This window comes from Rhamphochromis longiceps, linkage group LG6 (assembly GCF_057381845.1).
Source record: "Rhamphochromis longiceps isolate RC_006_pf linkage group LG6, R_longiceps_female_GT1.1, whole genome shotgun sequence".
In the NCBI taxonomy this organism is placed as follows: Eukaryota; Metazoa; Chordata; class Actinopteri; order Cichliformes; family Cichlidae; genus Rhamphochromis; species Rhamphochromis longiceps.
In genome coordinates, this window is record NC_140562.1 from 33,627,620 (window position 1) to 33,646,004 (window position 18,385).

At 38.6% G+C, this 18,385-nt stretch overlaps 1 protein-coding gene across 1 annotated transcript in view; it reads left to right on the forward strand.

Moving 5' to 3' along the window:
- sgcz (sarcoglycan zeta) overlaps positions 1–18,385 on the forward strand; it is a 183,585-nt gene that overhangs the window by 86,871 nt on the left and 78,329 nt on the right. Inside the window, exon 4 of the mRNA XM_085410305.1 lies at positions 16,888–17,010. Within this exon, the coding sequence (XP_085266431.1) occupies positions 16,888–17,010 (123 nt within the window). The remainder of the gene's footprint in view (positions 1–16,887; positions 17,011–18,385) is intronic.

Sequence of the window (18,385 nt, forward strand, 5' to 3'; positions counted from 1 at the left end):
GCAGCCAGAAGGGGACAGGGGGGGGGGGGTAGCCTCCTCTGCACCCTGGTGACATACCCCCACTCCAAGGCCCTGCATGTGTGGGTGGTTGTGGAGGAGCGGGAAGAGGGAGGCAGCTGGAGATGGGGAGGGAAGGAAGGGAGGGGCAGGTAACCCCTCCCTGGGGCCAGCTCCCCCGCTGACCCCAGTAGGCACTCCCACCCTCCGCGACCCGCCAGGGAAGGGGGGCCCAGGCCCATCAGACCGGGGCCCAGTGCAGTAGCGCCCCCCGGCTCCACAGAGCCCTGGACAGTCCACCCAACCCCACCACAGAGAAAACTGCACCCACCCCACCAACCACACATCTTCCAGACTACATAAGACACACACATGCCTCTTTCTTTTGCCGTTCTCCTTCCTTTTTCTTGTGTTATTTTTACCTTTCACGTTTTAGACATGCATGGACCTCCATCTCATATTAAACCAATGATTTCCCAACTGACCTTCATCTAAACTCAGACTTGCATTTATCACTTCATTATCTTTACCTTCTTATACTAATTATGTTCCCTTTTATCTTAGCAGAATCACTCTGGCATTTGGCTGAAGTAGCTCAAAAAGCGGCTTATCAAAGCAGTAAAATTAGAGGGCTAAAAGGCAAAGGCCATACAGAATATTAATGATAATTAACAACTTGTAGTAAAATTGGTGGGAATTTTGTTGTAGAAAGTAAGATTTTTTTTATGAGTTATTGCACTTAGCTCTGCATTATTGGCCTTACAAATTATATAGCTGTTAAACTTAAAAAACAAAAGCTTTCATTCTTTTCAGTAACATGGTGTTTCCATGGTAGTTAAACAGTTGAATGCCAGCTAAAATTGGTTTCTGATTAGTGTGCGGAATGAGAACTTGCAAAGCCTTGCATAAAATTCAATTGTTCCATTACACACAGTCTAATTATGAATCTACATCTTTTCAAATCCCCCTCTGAGAAACAAATGACGTACATAACAATCATATTAAGCAGGGATCATATTATCGGCTAAAGAGAGATCTTCCTGGCTTGGCTGGATGAGAAATACAAAGATACCAAATAGTCTGTTTCTACATATGACTTTCCCCTCACCCTACCAGCAAAGTTCAGACAGCACGTCTTCCTCATTTTGCTGCAGCTCGAAGATCAAATCAATGGCTATAATGAGGCAATTAAAAATACATAGAGCAGCACATTAACAAACTGTAATACACTTAAGGGACCATCAAGGACTCAATAAAGGCATGGATTTACTGGCATTGTTGTCATTTATCCTTTTGATTGCACTTTAATTGCACAAAGTGTAATTGTCTGCATACAGTTTGGGTTTCAATATGGCAAATATTGTTTTCGTAACTTGCCCATATGTGTAGGCATGCCCCGAGGAATGGATTTAATGGACCATATCAAGTCATTCTTCTGCACCACTGAATTACGGCCTTCATGCTGTTGGTGGTTGGACACAATATTAAAATAACAGCTATGTTGTATTATAAAGATCAGCGTTCTCTCCTTGCTTCCAGCACTGCAGGATTTAATAATATTTTCCAATTTCAATAAAGACATCTTGAATAGCTTATGATTTTTTTATTATAATAAGTTAGTGACAATTTTGGGATTTAATAAAGGCAATTAGTAATCAAAACAATTTAAACTGTTATCCACATATGCAGCAGTCAAGACCCACATAAATATTTGCGCTAAATGAAAAAACTTATAATGCCTGTCATGTTTTCAGTTATCTTAGGAGTGGTGATTATTACAAAATAGATTTTATCCATGGCTAAATGACATACTTTGTGGGTTTGTTTACTCGGGTATGGTAGACATTTCAAAAAATAACAGAAAAATAAAAAGATTTCTACAAAACCCAGACTCGCATCTGACTAACTGCCGACGGGCATATAGTCACCACTCTAAGACTCTTTCTGAAAAAGAGAGAGAGAAAAAAATTGTCTCATGTAATAGCGTATAGTGTTGTTTTATTGGGATGCATTATATTATATGGCACACATTTTTTTTTATTTTGTCCATGTTGTGTAGCTACAACATTATGGGTACTGGAGAATATTTTCCCTGGTAAACTATGCCTTGAAGAGAACATTATAAAAGCTACAAGATTATTTCATTGTTTATGCAGTGGATGGAGCTATAAACAATACACATTTGTTATTTGTGGGCAATAAAATATCCACAAAAAGCTGCTTGGTGGCATGAACCAGATGAAAAAAGTGTCTCTTTGGGAAATAATTAAAACTTTATATGTGTTATATTTTATAAGCTATAAATATTTCTTCATTCACTTTTTCTTAGCACACCATTTTCCATCTGTATAAAATCATTTCTAAGAGAGCTGGTGTTTAGGAACTATGACATTAATATGTGTTTAATAAGTAAATATGCCATCATCTTGCTTAAAATTAATTGTTCTAATTTTAGCTGGTGTGTGAAATATAATATCAATAAAACTTTTAGTTTGCAAAAAAAACCCAAAACAAATCAAGGGCCCACACTTCATTGTAAAATCTTGTCTCTGTTTACATTGGATTAGCCGTCAGTTTGAAATTCTTTACACTAGCTGTGTCAATGTGAATCTGTCTGTGACCACGAGAATCATATATCAACTTCACATTCATGCTATATTTACCTTGATATGTGTTTGATGCCTAAGTCATGAACACATACTTTATAGATTATATTTAAGTTACACATAAGTCTTCAAAAGTAGGCTGTGTGAAGCCATGCACTGCTCAGTGTGATGCTTTTACGGTAAACATCATATTTTTTAAAGAGAGTAGCACCCAACCAAGACAAGGAAAAGAGTAAAATCATGGAATTTTTTTTTTTAAAATACAAGAACTGATTACATCACATTTACCTTAAACATAAATCCTCAGTTGATCTTTTGCTGAATATAAAGTGTAGAGGAATGTATACTCTATATATTTTGTTTACTGAATAATAACTTCTGTTTTCACGCATAGCCTGCCCCAAGCTACTAACATCACTAATTGTGTTAAGCCTGGCAGTAGCTGTTTGGTTGTGTTTGAAGCTTTAAATTATAAAGAAATATGTATAGCTGTGTGGCACAACCTTTGCATGTCTTTTCATCAGCACTTCTACCACTTCATCTTCCCTCCATCCCACAGCCTTGACACCAGAGATCGTGTTGATTAATGTAGATAACAAATGGCACTCATTTGTCTCTCCCTCTGTCGCTTTCTCTCCTCTCTTACTATATTAATGACTATAATCAACTCTAAATAAATAATTTGTGTCCCTCCGTGCATGAATCTTATCCTCCCACCTGTAGCAAATTCAGAAGTTGAATTAAAAACTGCTTTGCAGTGCAGTTCCTCCCATTCTCCCTAGTACCCTCTGTATGTTTTCTTTCCGGATTTATCTGTGTCTGTTTGTTACAAAACATCGAAAAAATACCTCGAAGAGATTTAAGGTGAGCTGTGGCGCACCAGAGGGCCTGTCTTTGTCTTTGGTAGAAACACTTCAAATGATATGGTGACCCTCTTGTTTCCTGCTGTTGCATCATGGTCATGTTGCATGCTGTTTACTTTCAAAGGGCCGAAATAATGCAGCTGCTTTCTATTCCCCCCCCTGCTCTGCCACTTTTATTCTCTCACTCCACAAACACTGTCACATATTACTTTGTATATCTCAAAATTATTGTGGTTGACTTTCAAGTCAAAAGAAACATTTTTATTTTTACTTATTTCTTTATTTTTGTGTATGCTAACCAAAGCCTGCATATGCATTAAAATTTGCAACACTACCCTAATGTGAAAGCAGGTATTAGGAAACGATCATTTTTGCAGTCTAACTTGAGGTAATAAAGGAAAGACACATGGATCGGTTTTACATTGGTTTGCGACAGATTTGTGCTTCTGTACAAAATACCCAGATTCCCATACACACACATTGGGTGGCTGTAGCTCAGGAGGTAGAGCAGGTCACCTACTAATTGGAAGGTTGGTGGTTCAATCGCTGGCTTCTCCAGTCTGCATGCCAAGTATCCTGGGACAAGATACCAACCCCAAGTTGCTCTCCGATGCGTCCATTGGAGTGTGAATGTCGTTAGAAAAGCACTCAGTTTAGAGTCTTGTGAGAATGGGTGTGAATGTGGCATGTTGTACACAGTGCTTTGAGTACTCCGGGAGAGTAGTCCATTTACATTCCTGATTCCTTATGACGTTTCTTACATATAACAAACATCAGATGGGAAGAACAACAGGCCTTCCACAAAAGACAAAATGAATCACATTTCTTTAGGAATGGAGCCCACTAATCACTACTAAACTACTGGCATAATACATATTGAAACACACAAGGACTCCAAAACAAAACCTAATAGTGCTCTAGTCTGTATGTTGCTAGTGACAGAGAACAAGCAAGCAAGGTACATTTTGTCTTCTCACTAGCTGCTATATTGGGTTTCAAGTAATTTGCAGGTAGGCTTATGTTATCTAACATATATGGCCAAAAGTATTCGGCTGTGAGGGACATCCCATTCTTAATCCAAAAGGCTTAATATGCTGTCAGTCCACCCTTTGAATCTGTGACAACTTCAACTCTTGTGGAAGGCCACAAGGTTTAGGAGTGTGTTTATGGGAAGCTTTGACCATTCTTTCAGAAGTGCATTTGTGCAGGCAGACCCGGGGGAGAAGGCCTGTCTCGAAGTTACTGCTCTAATTCATCTTAAAGGTGTTCTGTCAGGTTGAGTTCACACCAGACTTGCTCATCCATGTCTTCATGGACTGTACGTTGTGCACTGGGGGCAGTCATGTTGGAACAGGAAGGGGCTATCCTGACTGTGGAATATTTAGTATCAAGGAAATTTCACAACTGTATTTGTTGCACAGGTAGCATCCTATCACGGCACTATGTTGGAATCCAATGAGACCCCAAGAGTGACCCATTATTTCACAAATGCAAGCAGACTGCATGCCTAGGTGGTTAATCTTATACACCTGTAACTTGAACACTAACTTGGGAATAAATACTTTTAGCAATATAGTGTATGTCTTCTCAGACTAGCCGAAATTCAGCACTGGTGTCTAGAGAAATCCAAACCTAGCCAATCAGTGTGCTTAAATTTTATACTAAAAGGTGAATTATTTTATCACCCCGAGCCTCAGATAAACTAAAAAGAGATTACATTAACCACATAACAATAGCAAACAAGAATCCTACTTCTACAAGACCCAACCCGCAGTCATTGAAACTCTAGATTGAGCTGTTGGACAGCATGTTGATTACAGGAGCAATTTATGAGCTCCACAAAAACTCAAAACCAAAGGTCTAAAGTAAATACTATATTATAATATTGAATGAAAGCTACTGTCTCCTATAAAACATGATAAAGTTGTTGGCTTGCCCAATTCATCGTAACTTGCAAGCAAAAACCCATTTTTTATAACATTTTCATAACCTTGGTTTTCTGAAAGGTTGGAGGCTTTGTGAGGATCCTTGAACATGAGAATTTCACTTTTTCCTGTCATTCTTCTTCAAGAGCATGCAACATATAATATACTACATTTTGTGTGTGTGTGTGTGAGTGTGTGTGTGTGTGTGTGTTTATTGTTTAATGTGTGGACATACTGCAAATTAATTTCCCATTGGGGACAATAAAGACCATTGGAACTATTTGACCACTGAAACTATTCAGCCTATTGATATCTATATTCTTTGAAGCATTGGATAAGCAGTAGAAGATGGATGGAAGATTCAGGATCAATTTTGTAATTCAGAACATACACAAAATTTATGTTACTTATATTATATAAAATAAACAAGAATGAATATCTGATAACAACTTAAATTGAGGTTATTTGTTGGGACTAGTAGAACAGCAGAGACTGGCTTTAGAGTTGTGATGCAGATTTTTTTTTTTAAATCATCAATTATTATTATTAGTAAGATTATTTTGTCATCTTCATACATCGGATATATATTCTGTATAAAATATGTCATAATATTTAATATGAAAAAATGATTAATGTAATAAAATGACTATGTAGACAATGATTCATTAATGACCAATATTGAATTAAGTTAAAAACAAAACCACTAAAAAGTAAACATACTGTAAAGTGTGTGAATAATAGTGCTTAAACATTATGACTCATATACTTCACATGGACATGGGCACGTGTTCAGGTAGAATTTCTTACATCTAAAAAGATTTAATGCATATTTAATCTTGTCGTGTATTTTTGATAGGCGTGTGATGCAATCTTGAAGCATGCCATGGAACGCTTCTTCTGCATTCAGCATGAAGAGCTGCTTTCAAAACATAGTGCTGCTGTGCCTGGTATCAGTGTTTTTTTTTTTTCATCAAGAACAGCCTACAGAGCACTTTCACATACACATTCAGTTTTCTCAAGATTCTCCTCACCACACTCCTGACAATAACTGAATCCAAGAGGTACTTTTCTGCTTTTGAAAAGGATCAAGACTTTCCTGAGAAACACCATGACACAGGATCGTCTTAATGCTCTGGCTGTGCTCCCCATGGAGTAGAAACTCGTCAGAGACATCCCTGACTTTAATAAGAAGGTCATCTAAAGCTTTGCCACTGAAAAGGCAAGAAGAGCAAAGTTTCTGTACTGGCAGTCGAAAGAAAAAATGTTTTCTGTATGTTTTATCCCCAGATTGTTTTTTATGCATAGTTGTCACCAATTTAATGAAAATAACATATTTAAATTATGAAACTAAAAGAAAAACTCCTGATAGCTTCTATGTTCATTCATATTTGCTCTATGGATAGTTAATATTTAAAAACAAAAAACAGTCATTAGCAAGCATGAAAGATCAGTTAATATTTTTAAATTTCTTATTAATCAAATATTTATTCATTTATTTATATATTATTTTCTATACTTTAATTAGATTAGAAGCATTTTTTAAATATTTCAAAGAAAATATGTAGTGTGTGTCTCTGAAATATTTACTTCTTGCAATAAATCATATTGTGAAATTTGTTGAAATGACTGCTTGCCAACATTACTAGTGGCCATATTGTAGCCATCATGCGTAGCTAAATTATAGCCCTTAAGCAGTAAGTATTTGGCTACTTTGTCACAGCCAAGTCAATTTTCTTTCTGTTTTACTGATACTCAAGTATACGTGACATGCAGCGTGTAACACATGGGTAATAATAATAATCCACAACATTGTCATGTGTGTCTTAGGACTTTTTTGGCAAATCCTAGCTCATATGTCCAAGCATAACTTCACTTAACAATTGCAGTTGTCACTCATAGCAGCAAAACTGTCAGATAAAAGTAAGGTCAACTTTCATTCTGTATATTATGGGAATACAAAGTAGCTGTATACTAGCATTTTGAAGTGTCATTCACTGAAAGAGAAAATGTTGATAAAGCCTGTTCAATGTGATTCACAGCTGAAGAGCAGTAAAATTGAAGCTGATTGGACTTAAATGACAAAAAATGGCAACAAAGACACTATGAAGGTGCTAGATTATGGTTCATCAAGTGATCGCTTGTGTATAAAATGGGTCCCAGAGAGAAGCATAACAAGTACCAGCATTTATAAATGACTTTAATCCAACAAGTACTTTAGTAGTGCAAGATGTTTTTCAGTAACTCAGTAAGATGCAGTAATATTGAAGATATTCTTTTCAAGAGCTTTTATTTGTTATTGCTATCATTAAAAAGTTAAAGCCTATGTTTTTAGTTAACAGATGGCAAGAAGTGATGAATAGAAACATATTTTCTTGGTGGGAGCAATGTAGTTTCACCTGCAAGCATGGAGCTAAATGCACCCTTCTCACATCGCGTTCGAAAACGAAGAAACATTTGGCTCAAGATTTGACTAAATATTTTAAGACATGGATTGTGTGTTGCTTAATGCAAAATGCAAAATTACCCCATAGGAGCAGTTCCCTTCGCAATACTCACAAAAGGACCCACTGGGCTTTTGAATATTCATTAAATTTGACATTCCAGACAGGAGGGGAGCTGACAGGCATATCAGCCTGACTCACTCAACAGAATGCTCATCTTAATCCACTGATAAGTTGTACCATGTCTGAATAACTAATTAGAACAGTTAATGAGTGAAATTCTGTCAAACTTATTTGCCTGACATACAGTGTAGCCGGAAACTATTCACAAAGCTTCACTTGTTCCACATTTTGTCATGTTACAGCCTGATTCCAAAATGGATGAAATTCATTTTTCTCCTCAAAATTCTGCACACAATACCCCATAATAAAAAAGTGCTTAAGGTTCTTGAATATGTATAAAAAATGTTTATATTTTTAATACATTAAAAGATTAATAAGTATTCGTAGTCAGTTTTTGCTCTTTGAAGCACCTTTGGCAGGAATTATAGCTTAAAGTCTTTTTGAGTCTGATGCTACAATATTTGCATAGCTGTTTTTCCCATTCTTCATTGCAGCACATATCAAGCTCCATCAGGTTGGATAGGGGATGCTGATACACAGTCATTTTCAGATGTTTCCAGAGTTGTTCGATCAGGTTTAAGTCTGGGCATCTGCTGGGCCACTCAAGGGCATTCACAGAGTCTTCTCAAAGAAACTCTTTTGTTATCTTTGCTCTGTGCTTAGCATCATTGTCCTGTTGGAAGGCGAACCTTCACCCCAATCTGAGGACCAGAGTACTCGGGAACAGGCTATCGTCAGTGTTCTCTCTGTATATTGCTGCATTCATCTTTCCCTCGACCCTGACTAGTCTCCTAGTTCCTGCTATTGAAAAGCATCCTCACAGCATGATGCTGCCACCACCATTCTGCACACTAGGAAATTATAATGGCCAGGTGACGAGCTGTGCCTGGTTTCATCCAGACATAACACTTGGCATTCAGGCCAAAGAGTCTTGTCTTTAATCAGATCAGAGAATTTTATTCATGGTTTGAGAGTTTTTCAGGTGTCGAATTCTAGGTGGGCTCTCATATGCCTTTACTGAGGACTGGGTTCTGTCTGGCCACTGATTGATGAGGCCTGATTGCTGGAGTGCTGCAGAAATGGTTCTCCTCTCTCCACAGAGCAAGCACTGGAGGTCTGTCAGAGGAACCAATAACCATTGGGTACTTGGTCACTTCTCTGACTATGGGACCCCAGTTCTAGGATGAGTCCTAGTGGCTCCAAACTTTTTCCATTTACTGACCACTAGGTCTTTCTGACCTTGAATGCTGTAGACATTTTTCTGGATCCTTCTCACAATATGTGCCTCACTACGGTCCTATATCAGAGTTCTACAGACAATTCCTCGCACTTCATGACTTGATTTGCGCTCTGACATGCCCATAGTTGACACGTCAACTATGTGACCTTGTGACCAAATCATGTCGAATCACATTAAATTAATTTTCCTCAGGTGGACTCCAATGAAGTTGTGGAAGCATCTGACAGAAGATCAGTGGAAATAGCATGCATTTGAGCTCAGTTTTGAGTGTCATGGCAACAGCTACTCATCTACGTGTTATGCTTTTGTTTTTCAATTTTAATAATTTTGCAAGAATTTCAAGCAAACCTTTTTCACTTTGTTAGGTTGTAACATGACAAAATGTGATAAAGGAAAACACTGAATGCTTTTCATATACATTTCTATTCACTGCTATAGATAGAAGAATAATTTGACATGTTCTTTGGTGTCTACAACTAAACTTTTGTGTCACATGTAATAGATATAGCGGTGGTTTTTATTTTTATTTTTTGTTTTTCTGTTTTTTTCCTTGTCTGTTTGTGTCACTCTATTATTTGGATGCCTGTTAATAAATTATTAGATATGCACATAGACATTTAATGGTTGAATTTCAATTAAATAAAGGAGGTGTGTGGGAGGTAAAACAATAATGCCCCTGTCTTGTACCTTATGTTACTAGACAAATCTTTCTGGGCCAAGTAGTGTGGCCTCAGTTTTAGTAGATCTTCCCGCTAATGCCTGAAAATGCCTGAAATTCCTCTAACCTTTTAGTCTAACCTGTGTAGCTGTAGAACAGGACCTGCCTGAAGCTCCTAGGCTGTACTCTGATTCGTAAAAGGTGAAAAGTGATATAGCCATTAGCTAGAACCAGCCAGGCATTGAAAGTGAGCAGAGAAATATCAAAACCAAAGCCCACATTTAAGCAGTAAAAAGACATTTGAGTATGAGTTATATAACTTTGTCTCATATAACCTTATTTTTACTCACAGAATCTTGACCTTAGGAAAACTGTAGAGATTTAACCATTGTCACCTTTCTCTATAAAGCCATAAGACAAAAACAATCTAAGTTTAGATGGATTTCTTGGCTGAAAATGTCATTGGTATTTACATAGGCACAAAGTCAAATCAGTATGGCCTGGACTGTAGGAAGAAAGCTGCTTATCTGACTCAAGTCATTCTACATTGTGAATAATATCAGTGAAGGACAAAGTAAAGAAAGATGTGGAGGAAGGATGGCATGATGAAAAAGTGCATTAAAAGAGATTTTAATTAAACATTCATCTTGACCTGCTTGGGAAAATTAACCATGCATGCAGTGTTTGCTTGGCTATGCCATACTCTTCTTTGTACCTATGCCTCGGGCCTTTTACAGTTTCTTCTTGCACCATATCACTTCATTGCTAGAAGCTCTAATTTAAAGGCTTGAATTAAAAATCCAGGAGAGCAAATCCATATAACTTTATTATGGCCTCAATGCTATTATGTGCAGTAGTAAAAAAGTTACACAGGTACCTCTATAATGTGCCCCATTCATTAATAGCTGAATACAAATTGGGAATTCAAAATTTTACTACGTGGAACATTTATTAAAGTTTTTTTTTTTTAAACACAAACCGGGACTTCAAAGACAGACACTGAACTGACAGTTATAGTGAAAAAAAAAATGGAAATATCTATGTGACAATAAGAATGAGCTATAGTGCAGCGGAGTCATATTCCTGGTAGGTAGTGGGGATTTGAATCAAATGGCATTTGCATGCTCAAAATCTCCCATAGGTGTTCAGTTGGGTTAAGAGATGTTGACTGCAAAGGTCATAGCATATGATTCACATCAGTTTCAGACTTAAACCATCTGCCGCCTTAAGGTTTTGTTTTTTTCATGTCTGTGGGAGTAGGTTGACCAAAATCATAATAACATAAATAATAGAATAACAGAACTATCTTAATTATCCCCTTGCTCGGTACAATGTTTTTGAATCACCTTTTTGGCTGCTAAATACCAATATTCTCTATTTTCTCTTCATTTTTTAATTCTTGTTATTATTTGTTATTTCTTCTTTGCTGCTGTATACGTAACACACAGCAGTCTGTGGCGTAATCATTCACCATGCTTCTTAACATTAATGTCTTTTCACAAGTCAGATATGACTCAGGAGCACACTCATCACACGCGCTGCTGCTTTTTTCCCCATTATTTCATCTGTAGCACCTCTTTTCATCAGTGAGGTATTCTTAAAGCATTATTATTGCTGAAGGATCCTGCTGAGGGAGGCACTTGTGACAACAGAGGAGATTCTGTCAGGAAGTGATTATTTAAATCAGTGCATCAATTAATATGTCTGCCTAACGAGGAGTCGTGCTGTTATTGGTGACAGCAGAATTACTTTAGTGTTATCAGTGGGAGAGACATTTGCAGGAGCAAATTAATTGTTCAAATGCACTTCATTTACACAGATTTAACATTTTCTAACTGGGGATCACTAACAAGATGAACAAATATCAGCTAGTTATAAAAGTACTCCCTAGGTTGTTTGTAACTAAATATTTCTTCACTTGATAATTTTGTTTGTTACCCAAAGGCTTAGAAACATGTTTGAAAAAACAAGCACAACATGAAAGGAACCTAAAATAACACCATTGGGTTATACCCTAGCAGGTTAATGCAAAAAGCTCATGTCATTTCAAAGTGTTTAGAAATTATTAGAAATGAAGGAGATGCATACTGTGCTTTTTTATGCTTTTTATGTTAGTCCTAACAGCCACTAACAATGCATTTTAAAAGTGACTACTTTTCTTTCATTTCACAGTCTAGTGTTATCGACTATCACATCTATTAAAGCCATAATCACTACATTTTGCAGCAGAAAAAAGTTACCCTGAACACACAATACATCTGCCATATTATTTAGCTACACTGTTAAAAAAAAATCCTAAAACAACGGTAATATTCCGGCAGCTGGGGCGCCAAAATACGACCGTGAAATAACAGAAAATAACTGTCCCATAAAAATACGGTTATTTCCAGTAATGAAAATACAATTAGTTGCGCTAATTTGACAGGGGATCTCGCCTTTTTCAAGTGCTGCTAAACATTAAATCAGGAACATGTTAATGTGATTAAACAATGAAACCATCTATAAATAGGAAAAAAAACCATCTTAATAAACGGTAATATTCCGGCAGCTGGGGCGCCAAAAAAAAGACCGTAAAATAACAGAAAATAACTGTCCCATAAAAATATGGTTATTTTCAGTAATGAAAATAGAGTTTGTTGCGCTAATTTGACATGGGATTCTGCCTTTTCCAAGTGCTTTTAGACATTAAATTAGGAACATTTTTACGCGATCAAACAATGAAATTACCTATAAACAAGGTCACTGAATGTGGAAATATGAATCATAATACGTAAATGTACAGAAATACACCGTTAACAGTTGGTTTAAATAATAATTGATTGCATGCCCTGGGACAGACTGACAGAGGCGAGGGAGCCATATCGCACCATCGGCCCCTTTGGCTATCACTAGTAGGCGGTAGGTGAAGAGTCTTGACCACAGACACAACGACGGAGAGTGTCCGAGCCGGGGCGCGAACCGGCAATCTTCTGATCACAAGGCGAACTGCCAACTCTTGAGCCACGAACGGCCTAAGTAGCAATGATAATAATACTTATGTGATGTAACACAAGCTTATAGGGCTCATGTTATATACTTTTCCATAGCATTACATTTGAATTCAACAGTTCAATCTTTCAAATAACGGACAGATATTTGTGAAATCATGATACATTTGTGAATGTATTTTAACAATCTAAATATGCATATGTACAGACAGATACATTTAATAATCATGACAATTATGTTTTATTACATTACAGTGATTTAACGTTAATTAACATTCAAAATGTGAAGTCAAAGTCTATTTACATAACTTTAATGATATTCTAGAAGAACAGAACATCACTGTAAAATGCACAGTAAAATACCTTCATATTAGGGGTTTTTTCCTACGGTCGCAGCGTTACCCGCGACCTTGTTGTTAGTTCACATTCATTGGCCGATGCTTAGCGTCATGTTATTTATATTAATTGCAATTCCTACCTCTACATTTCTTTTTCAAAATACATAATTAGCACAGCGTGTCCGTGCAATGTTTTACACTGTGGCATGCAGAGAAATCTTAACATAGAAGCTCACAGAGAGAGATTGAGCTTGTTATTTAACCCCAAGCTGGTAGGGGGAGCTCCTTAATAAAACACTTGCCAGTGCAACAATATGCCTCAAGGTTCAACAACAGCATGGTGCTGTACCATGCTCATGGTACAGCACTCTCTCTACAAAACAACAACTGTCAGTGACGCTGCACCACGGCGTAAACACAACATTCAAGATAACAGTTAAAAGTAAGTATTACATTTACAGTGATGTTATGTTATTTTACATTTGACGTGTCAGATCACAGTCCACTTATGTAAATGTAATGATATTCTAGAAAAACAGTACACATCTGTAAAATACACAGTAAAATAATTTTACATTACTATTTTTTGGAACAGTGTACACCACATCACTTTTCATTTGCATAAAATACATCAACTCAGGAGAGGTGTTTCTGCAAGCTATACCTGCCAATCTCTGTCAGTCCTCTAAGCGATCATTTGAATTTAATAACCTCTGGTTACTTTGTCTCATCATGTTGTTGCCTCAGAGCTTTAAGTTGACTATACATATTTTTTTCCATTTCCTATTAGTTTTGAAGTGAGCATTAATGTCATTGGGTGCATTTATTGTTTCACTTAAACACAACTCTTCCGGCAAACTCTGCAATCCTGTCATCTCAACACTGTCCGAAAATGTTTCGTACTTTGATGCAGTCATATATATACAGCAGTTTATCACAACCACAGTTTTCATGCAAAGTCCAATTTCCTGAATTTCCTCTTCCATGCAAACTGCCTTTTTGAGATCTTGAATGAAACTGTAACACTGGCTATTTGTCAATTGCTGTTTTCACCTGTAAATAGACTTTATGTAACTTCAATTATAGCTCGATATTGTCTTTGCTGGTGCCACTGCACTACTAAAGTCTGTCAGGAGCATCAGCAGGTTCCTTTTATTTCCTTTTCACTAAGTTTGGCCACTAAACTTTTCCATCTCCTGCAATTTTAGAATCCTTTATTCACCCCTACTGAGAAGACAAGAAGAGCAATTTCTGTGAATAAAACACAAATCTCTGGAAATATGCTGACCTGCGCCCATACTGGAAATCTGCACTACAAGATGTATTATAGAGCAAGAGCTGAAGAGCCAAAGAGAACTAGCTAGATGCCTGAGACAGCAACTAGAACAGCACATCTCCAATTTAAACTTCATTTTCTATTCATCTTTCCGTCTCAAACATAAACCCTCCTTTTTCTTCCTTTGATTCCTCTCTCAGCATACGTCTCCCACCTCTAACTGCCAACTTCCCTTCTATCTGCTACGTCTTTGCATATATTTGTAACACACTCATACACACCTCACTTTAGCGTGAGCTTTTGACAACACAAATCTCAATTGCTTTTTCACACAGTCACTGGAGGAGTGAGAGGGTTTAAGGAGATAGAGTTGGACAGGATAAAGGCAGTCAGAATGAGACGAGAAATAGAGCTTAATCCCAGATTGATAGGTGCTAATAACGTTTGATTATGACTGACAAGGCACTCTGACTTTCTAATTGACACAAAATAGCCGGGCAGCCTAGAGAGTGAAGAAAAGGGATAGAATGAAATGGAGAGAGACCTCTTTATAGATTCAGCAAGGATGGAAAGCCATCCAATCACAGGCCAAATCACAAAATCACCTGAATAATTACCTAGTAATTAATTGTCAACGTTTTACATTTCTATTAAAAAGCCACTACTTAATCAACTTTTTAAGTAGCTTTTATTTATTTATTTATGCTGTTGTTTCCTCATTATTAGGAACACTGCCTTTTTTTTTTAATTGTGAAATGTTACCACTAAGGTCCAAGATTAGAAATCATCTTTATCCGGGCAGCATAGTATATGCAGCCCACCTTCTTTGTTACATTACATCAAGTCAGCACATTGATGAGTAAATGCTTTTAAATGATTCAAAGTCTATATAAATGGAAACATGCATGCCACTTCACAGCTGGGTCCTAAAAGGATAAATAGGAGTGGAGAATATGTGCATCTATACAGAAAATCGCGCATGGGTACACACATTTTGGACACTGATGAAATATTAGAGGTAGTTATTAAGACGGTAAACTGAAGCTAGACTGAGCAAAGAGTCACGTGTATGTCTCGACTCACATTTCATATAACTTCTATATTGAATATGAAGAGAAATAAGAAGTGTTTAACTTTAGTCCCGATTTTAGCTTTAAGTTCATTTTTGTGCATAAAATTAGTGAAATGAATCTGACTATGCTCTCAGGTGAATAGTGTCGTCATTATTTTGGTACGCTGTACAGTCTTAAAGTCTGTAGTTTACAGTCAGTAAACTACAGAGGGGAGTAAAGTGTTTACAGATTTGAAGTGTCACTTCATGGAAATCCTTTCCAAGCCAACCCATGGATTGGGCTGGCAGAGCACTTCAGCCTTGAGAAAACTAAATTCTGCTTTAACACCACGGCACCTGAAGAAGAAAGCAGCAAACACACAGGGAAACAGAAAAAAAGGAAGGAGAGGTCACTCTTCAACGACTCACTTGAAACTTTAATGCATAACATGCCTACAGTGAAATGGGACACACCAGAGTTTTCTTCTTGTGAGTCTCACAGCACATGTTCACTGTTCCAATCCCCTACCCACACAAACACACACACACAGATGTGCTTAATCAAGGTGGAGGTGAGCTAGTAATACAGGTCTCTGCTGTTAAAACATAGCAGCCTGGATTGGATTAGGCTGTACTCACACTAGTCACGGTTTCGTTGCACCGTTCCCAAGCATAATGTCCCTCCTACCCACTACCCACTAGCCTGCACTGACATTGCATTTAACATTCCAAGCCTGCTGCGGGTTGTTTTATTTTCGCTCCCCAGATTTCACTCCACTGAGTTTTCACCGTCGCTCCTTTCGCAATGTGAAAAGAGAATTTAAATCCTTTCTCTCTTATGCACAAGAAGACCTCTAATCAAGATGTGGCTATTCATATTGTAGAAAAGCGTTGTAAATGGCCTATATTTGTATAGCACTTTTCTAGTCCCTAAGGACCCCAAAGCACTTTACACAACCAGTCATCCACCCATTCACACACTGGTGATGGCAAGCTACATTGTAGCCACAGCCACCCTGGGGCGCACTGACAAAGGCAAGGCTGCCGGACACTGGTGCCACCGGGCCCTCTGACCACCACCAGTAGGCAACGGGTGAAGTGTCTTGCCCAAGGACACAACGACCGAGACTGTGCAAGCCGGGCCTCGAACCAGCAACCTTCCGATTACAAGGCGAACTCCCAACTCTTGAGTCACAATCGGGAACATAGACTTGCTATTCGCAAGACAAAACTTGGAGATTTTCTGGTTTAAAGCTCAAATCACTTTGGCTGCTCAAGCTAAACTAACGGTTCTATCAGGTGCTTTAGATATATGCAGAACGATACCAGATGCTAAGGTTTATGTGCTTTTATGACACATTCTGTTTTTCCCACTGTCTCAGGTTCAGAAATGGTGGAGGCTCAGTGTCAGAGGTTTGAGGTGAGGAATGCTGATGGAGAGAGAGTTCTGTTCTCTGCAGATGAAGAAGAGATCACCATCGGTACTGAGAAACTCAAAGTCACAGGTAGGGTTACACAAAAGCATAAAACAGACATTGACATCGCTGCACCTTCTCCCCACCTTCTATAACATACTAAAGGTAAAGTGTACAATTTGAATGAATACATGTGGCTGAATTCATAAGGAACTTATTTCTTTTATTTTTTTCATGCTTATTTTCAGTAGTGGACAGCGAATTCAAACTTATTCATGTTGAGTAACAAGGGTACAGGAATATACACACATACAGACACAGAATAAGCAGTTAAACAGAGTGCTGTTGATGAGTGCAGCCAAACAAGTTACGGGTCAGCAAGCAGAGCAGCTTTAGCAGAGTTGAGAAAGAGGCCAGTGCCATACAGTTAAAAAAAAATATATATATATATATATAAAAAAAAAACACCCAGCGCGCCCCTGCGGGCGGTTTATCCTTCAAGCTCGGGTCCTCTACCAGAGGCCTGGGAGCTTGAGGGTCCTGCGCAGTATCTTAGCTGTTCCCAGGACTGCGCTCTTCTGGACAGAGATCTCCGATGTTATTCCCGGGATCTGCTGGAGCCACTCGCCTAGCTTGGGAGTCACCGCACCTAGTGCTCCGATTACCACGGGGACCACCGTTACCTTCACCCTCCACATCCTCTCGAGCTCTTCTCTGAGCCCTTGGTATTTCTCCAGCTTCTCGTGTTCCTTCTTCCTGATATTGCTGTCATTCGGAACCGCTACATCGATCACTACGGCCGTCTTCTTCTGTTTGTCTACCACCACTATGTCCGGTTGGTTAGCCACCACCATTTTGTCCGTCTGTATCTGGAAGTCCCACAGGATCTTAGCTCGGTCATTCTCCACCACCCTTGGGGGCATCTCCCATTTTGACCTCGGGACTTCTAGGTTATACTCGGCACAGATGTTCCTGTACACTATGCCAGCCACTTGGTTATGACGTTCCATGTATGCCTTGCCTGCTAGCATCTTGCACCCTGCTGTTATGTGCTGGATTGTCTCTGGGGCATCTTTACACAGCCTGCACCTGGGGTCTTGCCTGGTGTGATAGACCCCAGCCTCTATGGATCTTGTACTCAGAGCTTGTTCTTGTGCTGCCATGATTAGTGCCTCTGTGCTGTCTTTCAGTCCAGCTTTGTCCAGCCACTGGTAGGATTTCTGGATATCAGCCACCTCCTCTATCTGCCGGTGGTACATACCGTGCAGGGGCCTGTCCTTCCATGATGGTTCCTCGTCTCCCTCCTCTTTCTTGGGTTTCTGCTGCCTGAGGTATTCACTGAGCACTCGGTCAGTTGGGGCCATGTCTCATCCTGGACTGTGGTGCTGACACTCACCAGTCCCCGGCCCCCTTCCTTCCGCTTAGCGTACAGCCTCAGGGTGCTGGACTTGGGGTGAAACCCTCC